Raw genomic sequence first — 20,267 nt, forward strand, 5'->3', positions numbered from 1 at the left:
CTAGTGCAACTGATACAGGATTTGGATTTCCAACCACCTTGTCCCTGCAAGCAATTTGGTGGCTGTATTCTGCAACAGCTGAAACTTCTGGACCATCTTTAAAGAAAGCCTCATGCAGAACACATTACAGTAAAAGTTAAATGTAAAGGACCCCTGACAGTTAAGTCCAGTTGCAGATGACTCTGGGGTTGCAGCGGTCATCTCGCTTTACAGGTGAGGGAGCCAGCGTTTGTCCGCAGATAGTTTTTCCAGGTCGTGTGGCCAGCATGACTAAGCTGCTTCTGGCACAACAGAACACCGAAACCAGAGCAGCGCACAGAAATGCTGTTTACCTTCCCTATTTATCTACTTGCACTTTTTGGCGTGCTTTCGAACTGCTAGGTTGGCAGGAGCTGGGACCAAGCAACAGGAGCTCACCCCGTCATGGGGATGCGAACCACCGACCTTTGATTGGCAGGCCCAAGAGGCTCAGTGGTTTAGACCACAGTGCCACCCGCGTCCCAGCTGGCTGCAGATAAAAGTCCTGTCCAGTGCCAGAGTGAGGCCACATACAACAGCACTATTCTATATGTTTGTGTGCATAAAGCAGACATAGGCTCAGTTACACACACACACTGTTTAAAATCTAGGGTAGAGTATTGTAATGCTGCCTGATGGGAGCTGCCATTAAAGAAAGTTCAGAAACTTCATTTCATATTTTTTTAAAACAATAAATAAATATTTTTTTGTTAAAAATCAGCCAGCAAGATACTAGAAGAAACAAGATGGCCTGCTTTGCTTTACCCCATTCCTAAATCAATTGTATTGGTTACCCAGTTGTTGGTGGGCTCCCATTTAAACTGCTGGTCTTCTAAAGAGGAATGGGTAGTCAAATAGTGCGAGTACTTGGAGCTTGCAAAGCTGACAGATGCAATAAGAGATAAACCTAAAAAATTGGTGAAAGAAGAATGGGAATGTTTAAATCATTATTTAGGGGACAAGGGTTCAACAAGAAAGATCTGGCTATGTTTAGAATGATACCACATAGAGAAATGCTCCCTGATACCAAGATGAGGGATTCCTTTGGAATGCAGATAGAGATAATTGATAAGAATAATGATCTGTTGTGAGCTTGACAGAAGTGTACAATAGATGAGCTTTCCTGCTTTGGCTCAGCTTTCTTTTTTTCTTTTTTTCTTTTTTCTTTTCTTTTATCTTTCCCATAGTTGCTTATGTTCTGTCTCATGTACTTCATTATTTTTTGTAGTTTTTTAAAAGTTTTTTCCCATTACTATTAAGGAATTTTCCTTTGTAATTTTGGTTGTCTATATTTATATGTACCTGTTTAAAGCAAAATAAAAGTTTTTTTAAAAACCTGCTGGTCTTGATTTTTACAGCAGTAAAAGGTTTGAGATCAGATTATATTGTTATAAGAATTCTGTAAGGTATCATAAATAAAATGAATGTTCATAAGTGCACAAGGTAAACGCACATATATAAATACATGTCTGAAATAGTATGGGAGAGCAATCCTGAAGCCATCTGGACACTTAATGACCCCAAATATTTGCTATGCAGAAGGAAGCATCTTGGAAAAACCTCCCCCAATAGTTCAAACCTTTCTAATTTTGTTTTAAGGGCATATTTTGTATTTGAATAGGGTAGGCCTGTGACCTGGATTCAAGAAATAAGGTATTTAGCATCTCAAAAGAATGGCCCAGGCTGGCCAGGTAATGCAATCAGTGAAACATTATCAGTTATCTTAAGATCTTCCTTGTTTTCCTTCTGCTGGTTCCTTTCTCCATTCAATTTTCTCTCACGGATAACATAAGTAGGGGATACTGAATCCCTTGATGGAGAGTTGGGCTGTAAAAGCCAACCCCATTTTTTTTTCTATAACAAGATGAATAAATTACCCGTACATGTAAACCTGCCTAAGCCTGGAGATTGGCCTCAGTAATGATGTATGAATTAGAGACCCAGGGTGTAGGTTTCTGTTTTTTTTAAAAATGTTTCAATATTAATTGCATTTAACCTTTGGCTCGAATGCATCCATGAATGATTCCTGCATGCCAGCATTTTGTGACTCTCATGCCTCCCTCCTCCGCTGCATTCCATCTCTCCTATCTGACCCTGAAAGTGGCACAAAGGCAGGATGTTTTCCTATGTCTGTTGTGAGTTAGCCCCAACATCTCCTTAGGGGTTTCAAGGAACAGATAGGGACAGGAATGTCAACAACCCTGTCAAAGGCTGGGTTGCTAAGGAAACAGTGATAAAGTAGCACATTTGAGACCCAAATGGCCTGAGCAGTTAGAAGCACCCAAAAGTAATTGTGGAGGTGAAGTTACCTGTATGGAGCCATGTGTGTTTTATTTCTCATGACCTGTAAACTTTCTTGATGTATGCAGAAGACTGCTTGATGTTGTATGATGCTTTGTTTGCTGTGTTTGAACTACTGTATATAAGTTTTGTTCTGATTTGTCTTTGAGCAGCCTTTTTGAACTGGTTCTTCTGAGTAACTGATTGGCAAGACTGTGCTATTGCAATAGTAAATAAACCAGGTCCCTAACTGAATATGCTGACACTTGCTGTAATTCTTTTGGTTCTGTGTTTTATTTAAAAGGTGTTCCCTCACCTGGATAACAAACAGGTGGTGTAGAAGCCAAATTCTTTCCACTAATCACACTCTGTGGCTCAAAATTGGGAAGACTGGCAGGCACCAGAGATAACGCTGTTTCAGGGGTGGATCTGCTGCAACAAAGAACCGCACAAACAGGAGGCAGAGATGTGAGAGGGCATCAGCGGAGGAAGGGAAAGAAAGAGGGATAGAGGCCAGTGTTGCCGGCGACACCCCTGACCATCGTTCAAGGCACCCCAGGGTGCCACAGCACACTGGTTGAAAACTATTGATATATGGTGTGAATTATCCAACATGCAAGAGAGTGGATTGGTGCATGTGTTCAGAATAACCCTCCTGCAATTAGTTTGCAGCAGAAGTGAAAAACAGTCCCTGTGTATCATATACCGTATTTTGAAGGAAAGAGAAATACCGGAGACGTGGAAGGAGGCATTGATTACATTAATACCAAAGCAAGATTCAGAACTAGAACAAATCAAAAACTACAGGCCGATCTCCTTACTAAATGTAGACTACAAGATTTTTGCGGGAGTCATGGCAAGAAGATTTAAAGCTACTCTGTTAAACAGCATCCATAGAGACCAAGCCGGCTTCCTGCCGGGTAGGCAAATGAAGGATAATTTAAGAAATATTATAAACATCATAGAATATTTAACAGAAAGGTGCGATAAACAAGGCTTACTGCTATTCGTGGACGCTGAAAAAGCGTTTGACAACGTGAATTGGGAATTCCTATTGAAACAACTGGAATATATGGAAGTGGGTACTGAATTTTCCAACGGCATAAAAGCAATATACACGGAACAAAAAGCAAGATTAATAATAAATAACGTAGAGACGGAAGAAATAACAGTAACTAAGGGAACAAGACAGGGATGCCCACTGTCCCCACTGTTATTCATAACGATATTAGAGGTACTACTAAAAACCATCAGAGACAATAAAGAAATTAAAGGCATCAGGGTCGGCAAGCAAGAGCATAAAACCAAAGCTTTCGCAGACGATCTGGTCGTAACACTGGAAGAACCATTAGACTCAACAAAAAAGGTACTCAGAGAATTTGACCAATTTGGGGAGGTAGCAGGCTTCAAATTAAACAAAAGAAAAACAAAAATAATAGCTAAAAACATGCAGGCAGCCGAAATTGAGGAATTACAAAGAGAAACAGGAATAGAGGTAACAAAGAAGGTGAAATACCTAGGGATATGGGTAACGCCAAAAAATATAGATCTATTTAAAAACAACTACGAAACAGTATGGAAAGGAGTTAAGAAAGACATAGAAACGTGGGGTAGGTTAAGACTGTCATTTTGGGGCAGAATAGCCACAATCAAAATGTCGGTATTCCCAAGAGTTCTGTTCCTCTTTCAAAATATTCCGATTATTAAGGGTACTAAGATATTTAAAGCCTGGCACAGAGACATCTCCAGATTCATCTGGCAGGGGAAGAAGCCGAGAGTAAAGTTTAAAATTTTGACGGATACGAAAGAAAGGGGAGGCTTCGCCCTTCCTGATTTGAAGATATATTACGAGGCATCTTGTCTATGCTGGATAAAGACATGGATAAAACTAGAAGATGGGGAAGTGCTAGACTTAGAGGGTCACGACAACAGATATGGGTGGCACGCTTACCTGTGGCACGGGCGGAAGAAGGGCCACAAAGGATTTGGGAATCATATATTCAGGGGGCCCCTGTTGGAGGTCTGGGAAAGATATAAGGAGATGTTAGAACCCAGAACACCCCAATGGCTATCTCCATTAGAGGTAATGGCCATTAAAAAGGTTAATATGGGTACCAATTGGGCAACTTATGAACAACTGCTCATGAAGGAGGAAGGAAAATGGAAAATGAGGCCTTACGATCAGGTTAAATCCCAAGTATACGACTGGCTACACTATCACCAAATAAATGATATGTTTAGGAAAGACGTAAAAGAGAAAGGCTATGCCGACAAAAACTCTAGGTTTCAAACTGAGATTCTGGGGAGCAATACAAAAATATTATCAAAAATGTACAAGTACTTACTGGACTGGAACTTAGCTGACGAAGAGGTTAAGGTGGTAATGACCCACTGGGCCAAAGATCTTGGCCGCAACATCTATTTTGAAGAGTGGGAAAAACTCTGGAAACAACACCTAAAATTTACGGCCTGTGTGTCACTCAAGGAGAACCTAATGAAAATGTTCTATCGCTGGTACCTGACCCCGGTTAAGTTAGCCAAAATGTATGGATCCTGCAATAAATGCTGGAAATGTAAGGTAAGGGAGGGTACCTTCTACCACTTGTGGTGGGAATGCCCAAAGGTTACAGAATTCTGGGAAAGTATATATGATGAGATGAAAAAAATGCTAAGATATACCTTTAATAAAAGACCAGAGGCGTTCTTGCTAGGTATGGTAGGAAAGGAAATTAAGAAGAAAGACTACAAATTGTTCCAATACGCAACAACAGCAGCAAGGGTCCTAATAGCAAAAAATTGGAAGCAGGAGAGTATTCCAACAACGGAGGAATGGAGAAGTAAATTATTAGAATATGTGAAGATGGACAGGATGACATGTAAAATTAGATATACAAAAGATCAGAGGTTTATTGAAAATTGGGAAAGTCTTACGAAATATCTGGAAAGCTTAATCGATGAACAGACAACACTAGTAGGTTTCCAAGGAGCTCTGTAAGAGGTAAAGGGTAAGGCTAAAAGAAAATGGATGGTTGAGAATGACTTATGGCTTTACAAATATGGAAATGCGGATTTATTGTTTTAATGTTATTTTGGACGATTCGTGGAACGACTGAAGGAAGTCAACTTATTTTCTTTAAGTGAACAGATATGAGTTTTGATAAAGTTTGTTATGTACTGTGACTTTTGTAAAACTAATAAAAATTATGCATAAAAAAAAAAAATCCAAGACAACATGGTTAACATAAGCTTTTCTTCTAATTAAAACACATGGTTTGGGGAGGGGCGATTGAAGTCAAAAGTAGACAAACGGAAAGAGAATCACAGTGATCTTCTTTACAAATAAGCTACCAGTCTCTCGAAAGTTTGACCTGGTAAGTAAAAAAAACAGTACCGTATGTTATTCAGGAGAATGGGAGCAGTTCTCCTGGAATGCACCAAGATCCAGATTTTCTCACAATCTCTTTGGTTGGCTATATGGAATCTAGAAGGTCTCTTAAGTGATTTCTCCATAGATGCCTTCCTGACCCTCTCTCTTCATATGGCTCCTGGCATCCTCTCCTGCCCTCCCTGCCTGCCAGCCTCAGTAGATTTCCCCCTAGCCTCCTCTTTAAGAATACTAATATTAAAATACTATTTTCTATTGCACACACATGTTCAAGGCAAGGATGCTGGCACTGCCCTAAATTTTGGAGTCTGAAACCAAAAGCCATGAGCCCAAAGACTTGGTTCCTGCATCAGTAGCCTCGTTAATTTCTGTAAGGCATCTTAAACTGTTCTGAATATTCTCAGGAAATTACATTGAAAAGGAATGGTACTGAAGAAAGTTGCAACTCCCTAACTGGAAGACACTACATCTATTGAGGAATGTGGCTATTATTTTAAAGTTTCTGTTTTGGATACATTTTCAAGTTTCACTTCTTAGCTCCGTTGCCTGCTGTGTTATTGATGTCAGACTGTACATTTTAAAGGTTTTTAGTTATACTTCATCTATTTGTATTGACAGAAATATATGATAACTCTGTTCCATTTGCACTGGCTAGAATGAGCATCAGAATGTGAAGTTTCTTGTCATTATCAGATTTTATTAGTAAGTGCTCCCTCCTTTGTGTGAAAGCGTTCTGTATCCTTTCGGTGTTACTTCCTTTCTCTTTGTTCTTTTAGATTCAACATCTAGGAACAGGTTATCTAATATCCTTTGGAAGGCTTCTAGTAGGAATTACCACTACCACCATTATCATCAATACTTATTGAAATACAAATTGCTTTTAGGATAGAGGGTCAGTGTCTTTCAGAGCACCAACTTATTGAAAGCCAGGGTCTCTTCTGTTCCATCCTCAGCTTTTGCCTCATTCTGATCAACACATGTGAAAATTTTAAATAAATCTGCACCACCCTTTGCTCTCTTTTTGGTAATAATTAAGTGACCGCTTATCCTCACCCTATCTCCTCTAGTTTTGTTTAATGTCATTCTCTTGCAATAAAAATAATAAATAAATATGAATGCACATTTCGCTAACAGCCTGCCTCTTGTAAGAGGTTTTCAGGAAGCAGGTTTGATCCTCATATCCCTTCCCCAACTCCATATCTGTGAAGTCTTTTTATGTGCTCCATATCTGTGAGGTCCTTGCTGCTAGGTAAAAGCTAATTTATTAAAGAGCTTGGCCATCTGTTAAGAGATCAGATTGTCCCAACCCTCTGGAGAACTGTTACAATAATTTTAAGGTGTACACACATAGTGGGCCATATTCCACAGAAAACCAATCCTTCACCCTTCAAAATTAAGAAATATTTCCCCCCAAAAATAGGCACTTTACTTTAGCACACAGGACAATCCCAAAGCCGTATTATTTTTCCTAATGACCCCAAATATTTGGGGAAAAAAACTCCCCCAATAGTTATTTTCACTTACAAATCCTTTAAATCATATTATGTATATGAATAGGGTAGATCTGTGACCTGGATTCAGGAAATAAGTTATTTACCATCTCAAAAGAATGGCCCAGGCTGGCCAGGTAATGTAATCAGTAAAATATTATCAGGTATCTTGATAGATAGGAGACAAGTCACACACTCAAATTTCTGTTGTAGAGCTCCTCTTTTGGTGGCAAGTGTATGAAGCTTTTTGGGTGCCCCTGGCTAAGGGGCTGGGCAGTTTCTAAAGCACTTGGAAGTTATTGGACTTTTGTTCTGGGTCCTCACCACCTACCAAAGGGGGCAAATAATTCTGTTGCAACAGGTAAATAAAGTTCCGCCTTGCTTTCACTGCCTCCTGCCTCCACCCATTCTTCTCTGACTGATAATGAACTTAGGGGACAAGTGGAGTCCCTTGATGGAGAGTTGAGCTGTTAAAGGCAACCCCAGATTTTTCTATAACAGAATGTTGTGCTCCCCAATAAAATAGATATTGGTTATCTCTGGATAACTGGGGATGTCATCTGCAGGCACATGCATGCCCACAGGCCAAGTGTTGGCAACACGTCTCTAACCACTACACTTGCTTGTTCTCATGGTTCCCATTGCTGGGAAGTTATTAAAATAAATGGTAAGTTTGTGGATTTGTATACACCTAAAGGAAAGTACAGTATGGTGAATAAAAATAATGTAAAACATGATTACCACCCACTCCTTTATAGCAATCACACAAAACTATTCCACCATACCTTTGGGGGATAAACTGTGTCAAGAGATATCAGTGAACACCATGAATATGCAGTACTTGGAATTCACCTATTTTTTTCTTCTTCTTCACTGGCTGCATGACATCTTCCTAACCAGGAAATGGGAGAATTCTGCCATCACACATAGGTGCACCATCAGTTCAACTTAATAATTAATCAAAGAGTAGATATTTAATTTTTATATAAAGCTGGGGGGGAAATAAGCTAGGTTTTTATAGAGTTCCTTCTAAAGTGGCATGAATGAAAAGAAAGGACCAGGAAAACCTATGGTGAAACTAGGGGAAAAAAGCAAATAAAAGCTGCAGAAATCTGGTAATGCAGATAATACCAATACGTATAAAGAGGTGCTGTCAAAATTTTGAATTCTGTATTTTAAAAGTACAGCTAAGGAGAAATACTGCCATGTACTAATTAAAAATAACCTGTTTTTTTACCCTAGTACACATTGACACATTGCTGGAATTGGGCCGTGGGGAGCAGTGTGGAGATGACCAAATGAGCACATGCTGTTTGTGGCCTAATATAAGGTACTCAGTGCATACAAGCAAGCTGAGGCAGGCTCTGCTTTCCTGTACTGTATCTTAAAAGCAGACTTTAAAGTATCCAGCAGGCAGTAGCGTAGCGTGGGTTGTCAGCACCCGGGGCAAGGCAAGTAATTTGCACCCCCTAACCCGTGGAGAGAGTGAGTGAGCCAGGTAGGGGCAGAGAGCTGCGAGTGCGAGCGCGCCCCCCAGATGTTGCGCCTGGTGCGGCCGGCCCCCCCTGCACCCCCATGCTACGCCACTGCCAGCAGGGAGTTAATATTGATTGTGTTATTGTGTATTATCTATGTGCAGTCTTTACATGGTCAGAAGTGGTTTAACAGGCTTAATTTCTAAAGATAAATTGCTGGTGACGCTGTGGTCTAAACCACTGAGCCTAGGGCTTGCCGATCGGAAGGTCGGTGGTTCGAATCCCCATGACTGGGTGAGCTCCCGTTGTTCGGTCCCTGCTCCTGCCAACCTAGCAGAACTAGACTCATGATGAAATCTTCACTCAGCTGTGAAACCCACTGAGAACTATAGGGCTATTTCAGTCTAACCTACCTCCCGGAGTTGTTGTGAGGACAGTGGCATAGCGTGGGGGGTGCAGGGGGGGCTGGCCGCACCGGGCGCAACATCTGGGGGTTAGGGTTAGGGGGCGCAAATCCACGGGTTATGGGGCGCAAATCCATGGGTTAGGGGGCGCAAATTACTTGCCTTGCCCCGGGTGCTGACAACCCACGCTACGCCACTGTGTGAGGATACAATGTATGTTGCTTTGTCCGTGAAAGAAAATGGGTTATAAATGAGGCAAATAATTTGAAGATCTGGATTGTAAACTGCAGTAGGAAATTGAACAAGAATACAGTATAAATACAATATAGGAAAAGACTGGCTGGGCTATAGCTTTGCAGATAAAGAATACAGGCATTACAGTAGATCACAAACTACTGTACATTATAGGAGGCACTGTCATAAAAAGACGAAAGCCATTTTGTGTTGCCTTAGTAGAAACATTATAGCCAAGACACAGTATTAGTCCTGCTCTGCTTAACACTGATTAGGTCTCAGCAGAGAGAAATATGTAAAAATTTGACTGCTTAATGCTGAATATGATGCAAAGGAAAAAATGGAAGATTCAGGAAAGAGCATCAGAAACATGATAGATATATAGGAATTTTGAAGGGACATCTTATATTTATCTTGTACTGGGAAAAATATATGGAGGTTTCAGACAATGAGTGCTACTCCTGAGCAATTGCCTCTGGAATTTTTTAATTTTAATTTTTCACAAAGATTGCTTTCAAAGTAGGAGGATGTGGTTTTTCTTTGATAATAAAGAACCATTTAGGTTGCATTTTGCATCCAGGAATAATTACTTTGGAATACAGGTAAGGGGAGGGGAGGGAGGGAATTTTGTGTTGCTTGGTTTGGTTTTTTGATGTGGCAGATCATCTAACCCGGGCTCAGCTCTGAAACGTATTTGCAGCAACCAGGGCTTAGTGAGTCCTGGGAAATGTAAAGTAACGATACAAGAAAAGTGTCGCCGCCGAGCATTGCAGAGTGCCTTTCCTTCCTCGCCACTGAGTCATCGTGGCCGGTCCCCACACACCTCATTAGCAGGCCTTGCAGGGTAGGTGGCAGGCAGGCTTTGCAGCAAGCGAAACTACACAGGGCATCCAGGGCAGGGCAATGGAGACAAATGGTTTGAGAAATCGGGGAACGTGGGGAGGATCGGTGCAAGAGGCTGGGTCATCTGCAGCAGGGATTTGGTCGGGGAATGAATCCTGCCTCGGTGCAAGGGGAGAGAGGGAATGGACGGCTCCCGAGGATCCTTCTGATTTTGGAACGATTCAGCCCCAGCCACAAGTTCGCGCCTAAGCAAGATGCACGCAACGCACGTGATCCCGTGCTTTTGCACCCCCGGCGCGCACACATGTATATGCACGCTTGCAAAACATGCCAGCACATGCCACCACACGAGAATACACAGAGAGAAGCAGAGAGAGGCGAGCGCGCAGGCTAGTGCGCGCGCCTGCCTCGGCTCCCCTCCCCTCCCCGCGCGAGCCCGCCCAGGGTGGCTGCTGTGGCAGAGATTGGTGTGTTTTTCCCCATCTGCGTCACATGGCTGCCCCTCCCCCCCGCCCGCCTGCCCCTCCCCTCCCTGTCGCGGCTCGGCGCTCGGCTCAGGTCACTTTGACAAGCTCGCGCTCGCTCTCCTCCCCCTCCGCCGCGCAATTAGCATATTAATCAGCCCCCGGGATCGGGATTCGGAGCCGATCGGAGCGCCTCGTCTACGCGCACGGCGAGGCCGGAACGCAGCGTAGCCCAGCCCTGGACTCGCCGAGAGACGCGGGATCGGGCTGCTGCTGCTGTTGCTGCTGCCGCCGCCGCCGCTCCGCTTGCTGCGGCTGCTGCGCTTCCCGGCGGGGAGGCCCCGCGATCGGGGGGCGGCCTTGCCCGAGGGCTCGGCCAGGGTCTCTCTCAGGGCGGCGGATGCCAGGGCCCCGCCGAGCGGGCACGTCGCACCTCCCCTGCGCCAGGCCGGGCATGTGAAGATGTCAGTGGGCTGTGCGTGCCCAGGTGAGTGCGAGCGCTCGGGGAAGCAGGGCGAGGGGAGAGAGGAGGGAGCGGTGGGGCGTACATCCTTCTCGAAGCCTGGGGGAAGCGCCTGCCTCCCTGCCCCTGCCCGGGCCCCTCTGCAACCAGACGGAAAACAACCCCGCAGAAACCTCCTCCTCCCTCCCCTCCCCTCCCAAGCAGCGGGAGCAGTTTTGGGGATGGCGGGGTTTCAGCCGAGCATGAGGTGGGGGAACCTGGCGTTGGCTCGGGATCTGTGTGCGCGCGCGCGCGTTTGCGGTAGGGCATTTTGCTTGCCACTAGTATAGCTGGTATCTGGCCAGAGAGTGGGGGCGGGGGGGGGCTGGCGCGGTGTGCCCAGCGCTGAGGTGAATGCCTGTTGGAGTTGCTCCTGTGATGGGGGAGGGTCTCCGGGGCTGGGAGTGGGGCACTGTGCAGTTAAGAGGAATGCTGGGAATGGGGGGGGGGTCGGGCTAGGATAGCTAGATCAACATTACAAAAATAGTTGTGGGAGGGACCTGTGCTCTGTGACAGCAGTGGCTGCGCGGGTACTGCTCTCCAGGGGTGTTCGGTTGTGGGGCGGAGGGTCGTCCTGTGGGGGTTGTATTCAGCAGTGGGGTGCCGATATCCTCAAGGGATGTTGCTTTGCAGCGCGCGAAGGTGTGCGCTTCTTCCGCCTCTATAGGGTTCTGTGCAAACGTCTCTTCCGTTTTTAGGATCACTAATTCCAGTAATTCATAGCCTGACAGTGCTCAAGGATGTGGTTTATTGGGGTTCACTCCAGTCTGGTGAGGTTAAGCATTGCCTCCAGAGTTGCTGTGGTTGTGACCACTTCTGGCTTGACTTGTGTGGCCCAAGAAGGGGGATAAGGAAGTTGCTATTTTGGGGGGACGGGGACGGACTGACTATTGCCCTGCAACTGCTCTTTTTGGAGAAACTGTTGAGACTACATGGTTATTGGGTCTCTCCTCTTTGCTAAGTGCTTTTGAGTTGGATTAGGGGAAGAGGAGAACTAGCTGGCTCATTAACATAGATTTTTATTGGTTTCAATTTTTGTATTATATTGCAAGTTGCTTTGAGTTTGCATTCCCTTTTTTAAAAAAGATCAACCAACAAGTTTAATAAATAAATAAATTGATCTAGCTGGCAGGCGTTCAGCTCTGTGCCAACATGGGTCTTACTGTGCTATCAGAGTGAAAATTTCCTGATAAGCCTGGGAGTTGCTCCAGAACTAGAGAGTTTTGTAAATTCTGGGTGCTCCTCCATATAGTATTATGCCCCACAACCATTGCTCCAGAGCTTTTAAAACACTTGCACATAAGTTGCCATAGTTATGAAATGTGAAGCCAAGCAGGGACCCATCCCATTAGTATTTGGTAAAAGACAGGTGCCAGTCAGGAATGCTAAGATCTGGGATTGGGTGTGTCTGATAACTGAGGAATGCATTAAGTATTCAAGACTGCTGCTAAGAGGGAGCTGATGGCCATCCTCCATAAAGCATCAAGGATGGCTACTGATTCTCTGCAGACTGTCTGTTCCATTATCAGAACTCTTTGTCTAATGTTATCTCTCTAAATGCCATGAGTGGTGGGGTGGGGTCAAACAGCTTCCCCAGTAGGTTTTCTTCAAAGATGTGTTTGATATGACCATGCTCAACTCCCTTTCCAGCCCCTTTCCTTTTGGAACAATTGCTGCCCGTGGCTCCTCTTCTGCTTCAGCAGCCTGTGACACAATCAAGCAGATTGTGTGGGCGTCACTGAAAAGTTAGGCTGCTTTCAGTAGGGAGCCTGCTGTGCTGCACCCACACAGCCCATGGTTTTTGGGGGGAAACCCTTCACAGCAGAGGCCTAATTTGCCAGAGAGGCTTCCCTAATGACCTCCCATAACTGACAGGGAAGTGGCTTGACTGCCTGAGAATTTATACCTCACTCTTAGAGGGGTGCTGCACCCCACACTGAGGTAATGCTAGTGGCCAGGTAATGTCCAACTGCTCCATCTCCCAGTGACACACCAGCCTGACCCAGATTTCCTGAGTGTGGGTCAATTTCCTCCAGTGGGCATGGGCCATTACTGTACTCCCAGCACACAGGAGCCTCCGCCTAATCTGACATTGGATCCCTGAGACCCTAACCTCTCAGATTCCCTCGTTACCCCCTACCTGTTGTCTGCTTGAATCTACTTCCCTGGCTTGCAGCAATCTCTGTTTCTAAACAACCCCCCTTCCCTTCCACTTCCCTTCCCCCACAACCTCCTCCTCCATCTCCCGCTGGAAGCTGCCAGAGCAGCGGCTGCTTCCTCAAGCAGAAAGTCACGTGTTCTCCCTCCAAAGCCAGGCCAAACATTTAAAGCACCAGGCACAGCGTGGGTTTCTTCTCCCTCTCCTCCCTCCAGGCATTCCTCCTTATCTAGCCCTGCATTGGCCCTTCCCGTCTGCTGGCCAATACAAGTGGGGTGGGGTGGGGGGCAGCCAGGGTACTCCATGTCCCAAGGAGCCTGCAATCTGCCTATAAAAAAACAGGTCTGCTGCTGCTGCTGCATAATGCCTGGCTTTTCATAGAGGATCTTGCATTAAGCGAGATGAAGATTGATCCTCTCTGCATCCTTAGCTACATGGCACTCCTGTTTTCTTTCACATTCAAGGTTGGACCTGTGTGTACCAAGGGGCTTGTTAAAATCCCAGCTCCCCAAGGTGTGCACACGACAACAGATGCTGTGTTGTAGCCATGTCTTGTCCCAGGTGTTTATCGATAGCATCTTACAAATGGCCTGGGGTTCAGAAGGCCCCGTAGGAGAACCAAGTCCCCCTGCTAGAATGGGTGCTGGCTATTTCCAATGGCTGCAGAGGGGAAGTAAGCAGCCATGGTTGTGCCTCCGTGCACGTGCATCTTTTTTCATGCTGCAACTCTAGTTTTCCCCATGATTTTGCTCCTAGGAGCCCATAACAGACTGTTTATCGGAATATAGAACAAACAAGCTCTGGTTCTGGCCTCCTGCCAGCTAGAAACATTTAATGAGCCTCTCGTGTGGCTGCTCTTATGGAGAGGGGGGGCTGCATTAACTTGGAGGAGTTTCCAGCTGTGGGTATATTTGCCTTTAAAGGGGAAGCCATGGCATTTGTAAGTTACAACAAAAGGGTTGCCTCTATAGGGCATTTCTCCATGTGGTGTAGCTCTGTATTCCTTCCATTTTCTCTAGGACAGAAAGCAAGACTAGTGCCTCACACGCATCCTGTAGACCAGAGGGAAATATCTGATTCCAGTGTGCTTACTGAGTCTCTTGCCTTGCACCAATCCTTCCATGCCTTTCTCCAAATTCCTCCAATTTCCCAGAAGCAGACATCCTTCTTGATTATTATTTTTTAAAGTAGGGGGTGGCTATAAAACGCGTGATGCAGGAGAGCCAAAGCAGGGGTGTGTGTGTGTGTAATGATGATGTTAGTGCTGGGTGTGATGTCTCACTGCCACAGCTGGGCCTGCAAGGTTGTGTTACGCAGTGCGTTGTGTACCATATGTTGACTTCCATTATGAAAATTCTTGTGCGATCAGGACACCGCAGTAGTTTGCAAATAAATGTGCTTGTGTATATGTTATAAAGCTGTTTCCTATGAAGCTGCAATTGTTCAGATAAACAACTCTGCTTCAGAAAGGACTGGAAATGTTTAGTTTTGTAAAGGTGTTGTGGTTTCGCAGCTGAAGATTGGCTGATAAACATGAGTCCCTGGCTTCTCCGTTGGTATATGGCATGGTTCACTTGCCAACACCATTTTGATCCCACCCCCTCAAGGAGTATTTCAGGGCATCCACAAAAATAATATATTTTTGTAGTAGTGTAGTAGTGCTGGACATAGTGATACAGGGCCCTGCAGAAGCCCATTTGGCTTTCTTGGAGAGATTTCACAGTCTTTTCCTTTGTTATGGACAACAGTCACTCATTGGGTTAATAAGGAGAACCCAGAAGATGTTCCTCCCATACAATTCCTTCCCATGTTTTCTCTGCTGTTTGCTTTTTCCTTTCTTCATAAAGGCATTTATACCCCACCCTTTAGCAAAAAAAGGCCCTTGAAGCGTCTTACAAAAATCAGTACCAAGTTCTTTCTCATTGTGGTTTTTAAAAACTGGCATATGAAAATGTTCTTTTGTTTTTTTCTTTGACTTCCAGTGCAGTTGCAACACAAACATTTCATTGGTTGCTATTGTCTCACCTGGTACAGAAAAGTGGTCTAGAACATAGCTGGGGATAGTATGAAGTCCTGCCTTCCTGCATTGCTTGCCTTGCAGCTACCTGTTTACACTTCTTCCATTACCTGTAACACAATCCCTAATGTTATTATTTGTCCAACAGTTGGCATTAGCCTTTTTGTTTTTTCACTCATTAAATTTTAATTTCATTTTATTTATGGCACTTCTCAGATTTTCCAAATTTGTAAAGCGGATTGTGGGGGGTAGGATACCTGACACTGCTCACTAGTTCTGTGCCAGGGACTGGGCAGCTCTAATGTGCCACCCACTTCCACCTTTGCTCTCGCATTCCAGGACGATAACAGTTTGGAACTACAGTGATAATCTCACTCTTAGCTGATTGCAGAAGTTTTCATAGAATTGTAGAGTCAGAAGGGACCACAAGGGTCATCTAGTCCAACCCCCTGCAATGCAGGATTTTTTTGCCCAAGCTGGAAGAGCAGCGCCTCAATAGCACTAAAGAGCCATAATGAAGAAGCACCTTGGGTCATTGCAATGCTCTATTTGCATTTTCCCACACCTGCAAAGAACAATTTTATAAGTGGTTTTTCGAATGCAAGACATAGAACATAGGAAGCTGTTGTATACTGAGTCGGACCATTGGTCCATCTAGCTCAGAGGTTGCACTGACTGACAACGGCTTCCTAGAATTTCAGGCAGGGAGTCTTTCCCAACTCTTCCTAGAGATGCCGGGGATTGAACCTGGGACCTTCTGCATACAAAGCAGATTCTCTGCCACTGAGCTATGGTCCTTCCCTTTTAAGGCAGAGGTGGAATCCTTTCCTTCCCATTACTTTCAGAAGTCAATCTTACAGCTGATGGAGACTCTATTACTGATTTCTGAAGGTGACTTTGCACAAGAAAATGGGAACCAGGTGGCCAAAGACACTTGGTTAAGTGGGTTTGTTCTGCAAAGGAGATGCTACTTATATACAGTCGTACCTTGGATCTCGAACGCCTTGCAACTTAAACGTTTTGGCTCCCGAATGCCACAAACCTGGAAGTGAGTGTTCTGGTTTGCGAACGTTCTTTGAAACCCGAATGTCTGACATGGCTTCCATGGCTTCTGATTGGCTGCAGGAGCTTCCTGCAGCCAATCGGAATCTGCACCTTGGTTTCCAAACATTTTGTAAGTCGAATGGACTTCCGGAACAGATTCCGTTCGACTTCCGAGGTATGACTGTATAATGGCTCATATTGCCTCAGAATTATTCTCTGTTCTGACCCCTTCAGATGGGACAGATATACATCCATCAAATTTAAGTAAATACAAATAGGTTATGATTTCTTTGTTTCCCTTCTTCTACAGAATTTAGAACAGGGGTCAGCAAACTTTTTCAGCACAGGGCCGGTCCACTGTCCCTCAGACCTTGTGGGGGGCCGGACTATATTTTGAAAAATAATAATAAATGAACGAATTCCTATGCCCCACAAATAACCCAGAGATGCATTTTAAATAAAAGCACACATTCTTCTGGTGGACTTCCTGTTTAGCCACGGCCATTACTGAAGTGCAGAGAAACTTCTCTGAGGTTTTCTGAGCAGCGCGGGGCTTCGGGGGTGTTGCAAGGACACTGCACACCTCCAAACCTCAAGGGGATTATCCTTGAGGGACTGGGGCACCCAGCACGCTTATTTCCAGACCATCTGGGAGCCGGATTTAGAAGGCGATTGGGCCAGATCTGACCCCCAGGCCTTAGTTTGCCTATCCATGATTTAGAATATGCTTGAGCAAGGAAAAGAGAGAGAAGCAGTCTGTTATGAGAGCACTATAGTGGCAGAGTGATTGGAGTTGGGGGCCAAATAAGCAACTTGGGTAGAGCTCAAAAGTTCTCCCATTACCCCTGGAAGCTCTAACCAAAAGCCTCTTTGGTTTCTGAATTTTCAGCAGTCTTTCTCCACAGTTGTGAGGACCAGAAACTTGATTTAAAAAAACAACAATAACTTTATGAAAGCTGAGATGCCCAGTCCAGATACCATGCAATATTGATAGCACTAGTGTATTTGTCCTGTCAGAGCAGTTTTCCCTTAGGCATTGAACACTTCTGCCTTCACTCAAAGGGGAAGTACTGCCTAATGAAATTATGAAGTTCAGTAGAGTAGTTCCCGGTTCTTCTCCATTTGAATCATCACTGAATAGTCAGGCTATTTATTAGGCTACATAGGATTTAAAGTGCTCCAGATATCCAAATGGCCTCAGAGCACATGCACAGACCCTGATTCCATGACTGCTGTCTGACTGGAGATTGTCACAAACCATGTGGCCAGTGTTAGAAACTGGGATAGAAATGGCTCCTGGGACCTGGGTTGTGGGCACCTAAACAGAATATCTAGTGTGGCCATTTGGTGGTGGTGGGGAAGTCGGCAATGCTTTTTATTTATTATTTTGTTAAGCATGAACTAATGCGCAATTCACATAAGTGACATATTGTTAATATCATATTTTTAACAGAAATTGTTAATACATGTTTAATTTGGTGTTTACAATAAAAATATTGGTACTATACTTCGGTTTTCTAAACACTACTCTTTATTACTAAACTCCTTGACATATTGTCTATCCTAAACCTTAACATACACTTCGAGCCTTCAAAGCACATACATTTCAGTAATCCTTGAGTTTCAGCCAGGCGCAAAAAATGGCACCCAGATTTTTGAGGTGCTTGCAAATGGAGAATCTTTAGATGCAAAATGCACCTGGTGCCCTGCTAATTTCAAACCCTGCATGTAGCCAGGAATGGCTTCTGTTGTGTGTGTGTGTGTGTGTGTGTGTGTGTGTGTGTGAAAAAGAGGGGTGGCGGAGGCTGTTCAATAGATATTTGAAATTCCTCCTTTCTTATGGGATTATTCAGTACTGTGAATACTTCCCAGAAATATCTTTTGCTGCTAAAGAGTCTGGGAATTTGCTTCATGCTAACTTTCTGCCCCTCTAATCCAGGGTCCACAGCTAACAATCCCAAAGACCCCATATTACCTTTAGGCTACTGTCAGATGCGTTCCATGAAGATCAAGGTGCTACTAAGTATAAACAATAGGCAGATGTTGCCTCTGACTCCCAAGGGATTATTGCTGAAGGACATTCTCTTGTGCAATTCACCACAATATTTAGAATTGGAAAGTCTTCTCTTAACCCTTTGGAGTAACTGGTCAGGGATGATTGCATGGCAAATGGAGAAGTTCGTTGTGAGTAGAAGAAACAGGGCAGGTACCACATGGTGGCTTCAAGGACATTAAGTATAAGATGGAAGAGGCATCAGTGGTGCTCCTTACTGGAGCGAAATACACTGCTGGCCAGAATGAGAGTATTTTAGTAGCATTATAGCATCAGGAAATTGGGTCCTTTTAGTAGACACTTGTAGAAAGACTAACCTTGCTTGTGCCAAGAAAGAGGTGGCAATGGACATTCCCAGTGGGGAGAGGAAACCACTGCAGTTGCAACTTTGTAGGCACAACCTGGAATTTAATGTACAGTAGATAGAAACACAGTTGTGTGCTGATTACATGGAGATAAGGCCAGAATGCAGGTACATTCTCTCTGTCTCTGTCTGCCTGTCTGTCTCTCTCACAGAGAGAGTCTTTCTCTTTCCCAAGCTTTTGAGCAGCTCTTGATCTCTGCATGCACTTGAAAACTTAATCCTTTGCAAAGAGAAAGACATGTTTCACTCGGGTAGCCTTCCAGTGCCAATCTCTGATATGGAAAATGTGGGTGTAGCCAAACAAATAATCAAAAGTATTCATGGGATCTGTTAGGTCCAGATGGGTCTGTGATTGTCCATCTGCTCCAAGAGAGTCAACAGAGGAAGCCACTTTACACTGCAACAGACCACTGGTTCATCTAACTCAGCATTGCCTACCCTGATTGGTAGTGGTTCTCCTGGGTTGCAGGCAGGGGACATTCCTAACCATTCACAGAGATGCCTGGGACCTTTTGCATGCCCTATTATGAACCATGGTCCTTCCCTCAACATGACTAGGGCTGTATGATTAATTCTGTTGTAGAGTAACCAGGAACTGGAAAATTCTACATAATTCGTGGATGTGAAAGAACCTAGGAGATCCATGAAGCAGATCCTGTGGAAATTGTGGAGCCTCCAAACAGAATGCCAAATGTGACTTCATGAGGCTGGAAACAGAATACTGAACTAGACTTTAGCTAATGATGCTACTGCAGTTCGAGTTTGTCTCAGCAGTGGATGCTGGAAAGAGATGACAGGATACAGAGGGAACTTTCTTATTGTCCAAGCTAGGAAGGGGTGGAAGATGCTGGTAGGGATTGTTTTCAGATGAAGATAGGAGGTTCTAGGCAGGGCTGTTGCTGCACTTGGATGCAATAAGGGTTGGCAGTGAGAAGCAGTAGTGAGAGATTGCTTGATGGAGCCCGTGGGTGCTGAGTGGGGGCAGGAGCAGCGGATGCCTGGTGGGGGGCAAGTGAGCTGCTATGTCATACTGGGCCATGATTGGTGCTTTCCCCGTGTGCACTCAGAACTGAAGCAGGAGTTAATTGGGAGCTGTCACATGCTGGGTGCATGTGAGCCCTTGCCAGCCACGCTGCGGCATCTAGCTCTGCTCTGCCGCTCGGCTGCCCAGGGAATTCACCAGCCAACCAGCTCTGAGACAAACACAAAGAAACCTCCGTGCTGCCAGCCTGGGGGCACACACTGTGCAGCCTGGGCATGCACCAGCCTTGGGAATAGGGAGGGGGCAGGCAGGGCCTTGGAGGGAGAACTACAGGGGGCAGGATATGCTTCCTACTGGGGCAGGCTGGGGCTGGAGTGAAATTGGAATTCCCCTCCACCACCCGGCCAGCCCTCCTGCCGTCATTCAGACATTGCTTTCAGCAGAAAGAGTCTGCTGCGTCTAAACTCACTCGCAGCTCCCTTCACAATCAAGCCATCTGCCCTGCATGTTTTGAGAGAGGAACTTTCCTAATGCATGCACTCTTCCGCCACAGT

At 44.8% G+C, this 20,267-nt stretch overlaps 1 protein-coding gene across 2 annotated transcripts in view; it reads left to right on the plus strand.

Annotated features, from left to right (window-relative positions):
- The first annotated feature begins 10,690 nt into the window (after nt 1-10,690).
- The window catches only part of LDB1 (LIM domain binding 1), a 61,268-nt gene continuing 51,691 nt past the window's right edge, over nt 10,691-20,267 (plus strand). Inside the window, exon 1 of one of the 2 annotated variants that reach the window (XM_082225072.1) lies at nt 10,691-11,080. In XM_082225072.1, the coding sequence (XP_082081198.1) occupies nt 11,056-11,080 (25 nt within the window). In that variant the 5' untranslated portion in view covers nt 10,691-11,055. The remainder of the gene's footprint in view (nt 11,081-20,267) is intronic. The other variant, XM_082225071.1, reaches the window with a different exon arrangement.

This window comes from Podarcis vaucheri (assembly GCF_965113315.1).
Source record: "Podarcis vaucheri genome assembly, chromosome: 5".
NCBI classification, from domain to species: domain Eukaryota; kingdom Metazoa; phylum Chordata; class Lepidosauria; order Squamata; family Lacertidae; genus Podarcis; species Podarcis vaucheri.